Source organism: Herpailurus yagouaroundi, unplaced genomic scaffold (genome assembly GCF_014898765.1).
Source record: "Herpailurus yagouaroundi ecotype Mexico unplaced genomic scaffold, PumYag 141, whole genome shotgun sequence".
NCBI classification, from domain to species: domain Eukaryota; kingdom Metazoa; phylum Chordata; class Mammalia; order Carnivora; family Felidae; genus Herpailurus; species Herpailurus yagouaroundi.
The window spans coordinates 264,144-273,046 of NW_024412396.1; the positions used below are offsets into that span (position 1 = coordinate 264,144).

General features: G+C 38.2%; 1 protein-coding gene across 1 annotated transcript; it reads left to right on the plus strand.

Annotated features, from left to right (window-relative positions):
• The first annotated feature begins 7,961 nt into the window (after positions 1–7,961).
• On the plus strand, positions 7,962–8,903 carry LOC121031235 (olfactory receptor 11H6-like). Its single transcript, XM_040476424.1, has one exon. It carries the CDS (start codon positions 7,974–7,976, stop codon positions 8,901–8,903), a length of 930 nt encoding a protein of 309 aa, XP_040332358.1. The 5' UTR covers positions 7,962–7,973.

Below are 8,903 nucleotides of genomic sequence, written 5' to 3' on the forward strand. Positions count from 1 at the left end.
GACCCACAAACGTATGGCCAACTCATCTTTGACAAAGCAGGAAAGAATATCCAATGGAAAATAGATAGTCTCTTTAACAAATGGTGCTGGGAGAACTGGACAGCAACATGCAGACGAATGAAACTAGACCACTTTCTGACACCATTCACAAAAATAAACTCAAAAAGGGCCTGAATGTGAGACAGGAAACCATCAAAACCCTAGAGGAGAAAGCAGGAAAAAACCTCTCTGACCTCAGCTGCAGCAATCTCTTACTCTACACATCCCCAAAGGCAAGGGAATTAAAAGCAAAAATGAACTATTGGGACCTCGTGAAGATAAAAAGCTTCTGCACAGCAAAAGAAACAGTCCACAAAACTAAAAAGTAACCAATGGAAAGGGAAAAGATATTTGCAAATGACATATCAGACAAAAGGCTAGTATCCAAAATGTATAAAGAGCTCACCAAACTCCACACCCGAAAAACAAATAATCCATTGAAGAAATGTGCAGAAAACATGAATAGACACTTCTCTAAAGAAGACACACTCAGATATCACCTCATGCCAGTCAGAGTGGCCAAAATGGACAAATCAGGAGATTATAGATGCTGGAGAGGATGTGGAGAAACGGGAACCCTCTTGCACTGTTGGTTGGAATGCAAACTGGTGCAGCCGCTCTGGAAAACGGTGTGCAGGTTCCTCAAAAAATTAAAAATAGACCTACCCTATGACCCAGCAATAGCACTGCTGGGAATTTACCCAAGGGATACAGGAGTGTTGATGCATAGGGGCACTTGTGCCCCAATGTTTATAGCAGCACTCTCAACAATAGCCAAATTATGGAAAAAGCCTAAATGTCCATCCACTGATGAATGGATAAAGAAATTGTGGTTTATAGACACAATGGAGTACTACGTGGCAATGAGAAAGAATGAAATATGGTCCTTTGTAGCAACATGGATGGAATTGGAGAGTGTGATGCTAAGTGAAATAAGCCATACAGAGAAAGACAGATACCATATGGTTTCACTCTTATGTGGATCCTGAGAAACTTAACAGGAACCCATGGGGGAAGGGAAGGAAAAAAAAATGAGGCTAGAGTGGAAGAGAGCCAAAGCATAAGAGACTCTTAAAAACTGAGAACAAACTGAGGGTTGATGGAGAGGTGGGAGGGAGAGAAGGGTAGGTGATGGGCATTGAAGAGGGCATCTTTTGGAATGAGCACTGGGTGTTGTATGGAAACCAATTTGACAATAAATTTCATGTATTAAAAAAAATGATGTTGATTTGTCTTAATCCACCACAGTCAGGGAGTAACCTTATCTGATACTTTATGAAATATTTAGGCTTAACAGGGAACACTATAGCATAGCAGTCAACATTGGTTCTCTGGGCTAAATTTTTCTTTCTCTGTAATAATAGAAAATCCTTACTCTGTATTAAAAATACTTCAGGCTTTGCACATAAACATAACTGCTTTACCTATAAACTCGTGTAACCTTCATATCAACCATACAAAATAAATATTATTACCACTTTAAAGATGAAGAAAGTGAGGCACTGAAAACAAATTTATTCAAAATTACAGGCTTCCTGAGGACAGTTCACAGTAATCATTCTTAAGACCAAGTGCCCTGGGGCGCCTGGGTGACTCAGTCAGTTAAGCATCCGACTTCTGCTCAGGTCATGATCTCACAGCTCATGAGTTGAGCCCTGAGTAGGGCTCTTCATGGACAGCCAGAGCCTGGAGCCTGCTTCGGAATCTGTGTCTCCCTCTCTCTCTCTCTGCCCCTCCCTGCTTATGCGCGCTCTCTCTCTCTCTCTCTCTCTCTCTCTCTCTCTCTCTCTGTAAATAAACATTAAAAACAAATTAAAAAAAAAAAAAGACCAAGGCTTCTGAGGGGAGAAGCGCCAACTGTAAGGAACAACTACTCTAAAGCTGTCTCCTTCTCAACTACAACTTGATTCCCCAAGAAGAACAAAAAGACAGAATTCACACTCTGCTTAGAATTATTCTTTCAGCGAGCAATGATAAAGTGAGCTACACTGCATCTTCATATTGCTGCACTACTGCCACTCCCCTCTTCCTCTCTGGATAACACTTTTTAGAAGAATATGATACAGAAGGCAGTGAAAGTAGACTTGGAATCAAAATTATTTTATTCTTCCCCCTGTTGCAGGCAGGAAAGTCGTATAGTCACTATTCAAATCTGAAAAGAAATATGAACTAGAACATCTATCCAACCATTTATTTCTGATTTTGTAGGTCAGTATTGTTATTGTTCCATATGTGACATCTCATTCTGTTTGCTCAAGGAAGAAGAAATATCCAAAGAAATGATAGCCAAAATTTTTCAAAAATTAGTAGCAGTCACCAAATTACAGATCCAAGAATCTTAAAGAATAAAATGCATAACAAAAACTTACACATGTAAACCCAGATATATAATATTTAAACTGCTACAAAGCAATAGGCAAGCATCTCAACAAAACGCTAATAGATGTAATTCAACAGCACTTTAAAAGCATCATACACCATGATCAAGTGGGATTTATCCTTGGCATGCAAGGACAGTTCAACATACACAAATTAATACATGTATATAAAAATTTATATATAATATATTTATAATATATTATATATAATAGAATATATGATATATATTATATAATAAAATAATATACATTTAGATATATATTATATATCTAATATAATAGATATATATTTAGAATATGTGTTACATATATGATAGAATATTATTCACACATAAAAAAAAGAAATATCTTGCAAAGGACATTTGCAAAAACATGCTTGAATGTTGAAGGAATTATGCCAAGAGAAATAAGCCAGACAGAAAATGACAAATACGGTATGTTCTCACTTACATGTGAAATCTAAAAAGACTGAACTCATAGAAATAGAAAACAGATTGGTGGTTACCAGAGGTAAGGGGTGGAAGGTGGAGGAAATGGGTGAAGGTGGTCAAAATGTACAAGGTTTCAAGTTATAAGATAAATAAGTTCTGGGGATATAAATTACAGCATGGTGACAATAGTTAACAATATATTAGAATTGCATATTTAAAAAGTTACTGAGAGAGTCAATCTTAAAAGTTCCCAAAACAAGAAAAAAAATTTTGTAGCTATGTGAAGTCATGGATGTAAATTAAACTTAACAGTAATCATTCTCCTATATATACATATATCAAATCCTCATGTTTTACAACTTAAATTTATACATTGTTATATGTTAATTATATTTCAATAAAACTGGAAAAAATAAAATAAGGGAATATTTCACAAGTATCTTTCCTTACCAGGAGGGAGAACTTCACTATGTATGGGAGTATATACATTGTATGTGTGCATGTGTGTGTGTATACTTTTACATATTTTTAACAGATCAAGAGTGCTCCTCAACTCCCTTGAGTTAAATTCTCTAATTTAGTACTTCAGTTCAAGTATTTGGCATGGAACCATCCACCTGGTGAAAGAGATAAATTCTTTCTTCCAAATCATAATTTTGGCAGACCTTAGTGTCAAGAAAATTCTCTTTGTACATTCAAGCACTAAAAGCTTTCAATGAATAAGTCACTCAAAACCCTAGCTAGTATGCGTCCTAGGGTATCAATTTTCAGGACTAAAAAAGTGCTGTTACCACATAAGAAACAAAAGCATTTCTACCTTACAGAAACAATGCTGAGAAAATGAGGAAACTTCAAGTCATAACTCCTCATAAAACTCTTTGCTCATTGATGCTGTACAACCAATAATAAATTATTAACAAGAATGCAGTCTCATTAAAGATGGCTCTAAGCCAATAACAGAGGAAAAACATTATTAAATATCATATCTAACTGCACACATACCCATGTGCGCATGCACACATAGACATAAAAGTAATAACACAAAATGGTCCAAAAGTTTGAGTCACCACTCTCAGCAACAACTCACTTGAAAGGAGAAAGAAAATTTCAACAATCATGTCAACTTTTAGGGAAACCACTAAAACAGTCTAAAACAACCTAAAGGACTAAATGAGGGGTTATCTTCTAGAACTTTGGCATTTCACCGTATACCCCATGTTTCCTGCTTCTGGGACTTGTTCACTATGAAATGGAATTTATTTATCAGGGTCATACTAGAAGCACAGAGTGAATCTGGGAGAGAAAACCTGTTAGCGAAAAAAAAAAAAAGGAATAACCCCTTTCAAGCCATTGAGCAGGTCAACAGGAATGAAAATGAGAAATCTGATGACATGACTCTGATACTGACAGATAAGAGAATCTAACACTTGCAGCAGACTCAAAAAATGAATAAAATGTAAAGTAACAAGAGAATAAATAATCTCATGTCGCAGCTAAACTGGGGTTGCTGTAGTGATTGCACCACCATAAGAGTAATCTGTCTATTGAACAAAATAAACAATGACTCTAAGAATAGCATGAGAGTTTCTGATCACCACTGGAGAAACTGGATCCCAAAGGCCAATCACTGGACTCCTTAGGGAAGAGAACATTAGGGATATAACTGACAGTTTTCTCTCATAAATTCTCACTTTTGGAATTCCCAGGAGACTATATCCCTTAGAAAGAATCAGATACAGATTTCAAAGAAACATAAATAAGTCTCTGTTGTGTATCATATATGCCAATTTTTCTCCAAACCAGTGTCATGTGCCCAGCAATGTAAACACCTTCTCTGGGCTGCTGGCTGCCAAGGATGCCATGCCCTCCATTGTGCCTGCCTCCTGCTGCAGTGCAAACAGAAGATTCCAAGTCAGACCTTCCGGTTCTATGAGGAGGTAGGTTTGGAAGAGATACAAGTTTAGGAGAGTTCTTAGGTGTGTCTTCTAGCTCTGCCTTCTTTTATGTGGTTGTGGAAACAATAGCACCTCAAGTTACATGAAGAATGTAAGGACATTCATCTTTGCAACTAAGAGGGCTGGGAATCAAGGAAGTGAGAGAGATGAGGATGAGGAAGTATGGAAAGTCCATCCTTAGTAACCAGGAGGTATATCCAGTCAGAACCAGCTTTTTGGGGGAAACAGCATGTTAGGGAAGTGACATCTGGAAATGACTGGCAAAGTGGCGATGAGGAGCAAGGCAGAAAAAACTTCAGCTCTCTCTTATTTTAGCCGTGTTCGGCTCTGCCACAGAGCAGATGATCAGCCATTTCGAGGAGGGAGAACACGACTGAGCACATCCTCTTGGTGGGTTCATTCCCACATGGCTTACAAAGTCATTGCAATCCTCATAGACATTAATCACCAAATATTGCCTCCTTTTACACCTCTTTCCTCATGGATTCTTTGACTTCTGGGTTACACTAAATTCCTGCTACAGAGGAATTACTCACAGCTTGATTTTGCCAAACATGATCCAGTCACAGACCAAAGAGGAGGCTTACAGTGAAGTGTGATGTGGAAAATTCTGACTTTCTCTGATCCCTTGTGTCACTAATTACAATCATCAAGATCACCCTTAAAGTTATGACATTATGCAATCTAGAAAGTAATGCATTTTATAACTGATACATAATAAATATTCTTAGCTAGAATACTTTTATTAGAAGCATCTGGGTCTGTATTATGCATTTACATTTTTTTTTAATAAATATCGTCACTCAGTTGTGTCACTTGGGTCATTTAGGTCCAAACTATGACGGTCCCTCACTAATGGAGGGGATCCTAACATAAATTAATAAATTAAAAGCAAACTAACAACAGAATTGTAGGCAATTTCACGGCTTTATTTTGCTTTTCTCACCACAGAAATCACACAGCATCTAAATCTAACTCAGAGAAGGAAGTTTTCACAATGATTCTCCCTTAACTTCCCTAAATATCTAGAACTGGGTGGGAGCAACAGAGGAGTGAGGAAGTAGGAGGGGAATCCTTGTCTAGAGGGACAGTGTATGGCTCCCACACCACTGTTCCTGGTTTCCAGAGGCCTTTGCTTGGGAGTATCTGACATTTGTGAGCCTCTGTATCTATCCATAACCCAGAAGAATAAAGGCCTTACTAAGTATCATGACACTTCAGGCAAAACCCTCAAAAATCTTTAATATGCCAATACATTGCTTACTTTTTCTGTATTTTTCTAGTTTTTAAATTTTTTTAAATATTTATTTTTTGACACAGAGAGAGAGAGAGAGAGAAAGAGAGAGAGAGGCAGAGACAGAGAGAAACAGAGCGTGAGTGGCAGAGGGGCAGAGAGAGAGGAAGACACAGAATGTGAAGCAGGCTCCAGGTTCCGAGCTGTCAGTACAGAGTCCAACATGGGGCTTGAACTCACGTACTGTGAGATCATGACCTGAACCAAAGTTGCACGCTCAACTGACCGAAACACCCAGACACCCCTATATTCTTCTAGTTTCAACCTACGCTGAGATTTTACACATTTTTTTTGTTTTAAGTTTTTATTTAAATTGTAATTAGTTAACATATAGTGTAATATTAGTTTCAGAAGTAGAATTTACTGACTCATCATCTACATGTAACATCCAAGTGTCCTCCTTAATACCCATCACACATTTAGCCCATCCGCTGCCCACTTCCCCTCCAGCAATCCTGTTTGTTTTCTAGAGTTTTTTTTTAATTTAATTTAATGTAATTATCTTTTATTTAAATTAATATACAGTGCAATATTAGTTTTTGGAGTAGAAATCAGTGAATCATCACTTACATACAACACCCAGTGCTCATCACAAGTGCCCTCCTAGGTACCCATCACCCATCAGTCCATCTCCCACCCATCTCCCTCCATCAACCCATAGTTTGTTCTCTGTCATTAAGAGTCTCTTGTGGTTTGTTTCCCTCTCTACTCTTTTTACTCCCCCTCGCATATGTTCAACTGTTTTGTTGCTTAAATTCCACATGAGTGAAATCGTATGGCATTTGCCTTTCTCTGATTGACTTATTTTGCTTAGTATAATACATTCTAGTTCCATCCACGTCATTGTAAATGGCAAGATTTCATTCTTTTTGATGACTGAGTAATATATATATATATATATATATATGTATATATATATATATATCTCACATCTTCTTTATCCATTCATTAGGCAATGGACATTTGGGCTCTCTCCATAGTTTGGTATTGTTGCTAATGCTACTATAAACATTGGGGGGCATGTACCCCTTTGAATCTGTATTTTTGTATTTTGGGAGTAGACACCTAATAGTGCAATTGCTGAATCATAAGGTTGTTCTATTTTTAGTTTCCTGAGGAACCTCCATACTATTCTCCAGAGTGGCTGCACCAGTTTGCATGTCCACCAACAGTGCAAGAGGGTTCTCCTGTCTGAAACTTCACCAACACCTATTGTTTCTTATTACACAAGTGTTTTAATTCAGTAGGTAAAATATGGAACCAAATTGGAAGCCATCATTTAGATATCTGGACTTTCAAATTTTTATTGAGCTAACAATGATGAACCCTGAAGAATGGATAGTCGTTTGAAATTTTTTGTGTCAGTTATTAGACCACCTTAGGATGTCAACATGTACAGTTCCAACACTGATCCAGAATAACACTGAAATGTATAAATATTTCTGCACCTTGTTACCTTTCTCCCTCTTCTGATGCCTAACTTTTTTATCTCTGATTCCAAAGATTTAAGTAATTGAAATTCTGTGTCCAATATTAAAGGTCTATATATCTTAATCTATAGATACAAATACATGATTTTCATACTTACCTACTTTTGTTAGTACTGTCATTAACATTCTTCAAGCTGCTTATTGCATAAGATCTTTTCTTTTACCATGAGAAAATTCTGAAAGAGAAATGACAGAATACAAAGATTGAAAGTCTGATCATACCAGCACTCTGAAAGGTTCATAGTCTTTAGCAGTATAGTTATATTATTTATTTAATGGAATTACAAAATCTGAAGGAGTTTGGGATCTCTACAAAGGAAATATTCCTGAGGATTAAGGTCATCTTTGTCATTGACACTTCTTCCTCTCTACCCCTTTAGGAAGCCATGAATATGTCAGGAGTCAGCACAGTGGCCAAATTCATACTACTGAGTTTTCCGTGCTCCAGAGAGATTCAGGTCCTCCCTTTCGTGTTGTTCTTTGTGTCCTACATCCGGACACTGATGGGGAACGGGGCCATTGTCTGTGCAGTGAAGCTGGATCACAGGCTTCACACCCCCATGTACATTCTGCTGGCCAACTTCTCATTCCTGGAGATCTGTTACATCAACACCACTGTTCCCAATATGTTAAAGAACTTCCTATATGAGACCAAAACCATCTCTTTCACTGCTTGCTTCTTCCAGTTCTACTTCTTCTTCTCCATGGGCATTACTGAGACTTTCTTACTGCCCCTCATGGCTTTTGATCGGTACTTGGCCATCTGTCGGCCTCTCCATTATCCTAACATCATGAGTAGCCACTTCTGCATGAACCTGGTGGCCCTCTGCTGGGTCACAGCCTTCCTCTGCTATCCAGTCCCTATCTATTTTATCACACAACTCCCCTTTTGTGGTCCCAATACCATTGACCACTTTGTCTGTGACCCTGGTCCTCTTCTGGCTCTGTCCTGCATCCCTGCCCCTGGAATTGAGCTTTCCTGTTCTATATTGAGCTCTCTTATTATCTTCATCAGCTTCTTCTTCATCCTTGGGTCCTACATCCTGGTTCTCAGAGCAGTGTTGCGTGTCCCTTCAGCAGCTGGCCGACGTAAGGCCTTCTCCACCTGTGGTTCCCACCTGACTGTGGGGTCTCTCTTCTATGGATCCATCATGGTCATGTACATCAGCCCAACCTCTGAAAATGCAGCTGGGATACAGAAGATTGTAACCTTGTTCCACTCATCAGTGACCCCACTTATAAACCCACTGATCTATAGTCTCCGGAACAATGACGTGAAGGCTGCCTTGAGAAAAATTCATATGCACAAAAATTAG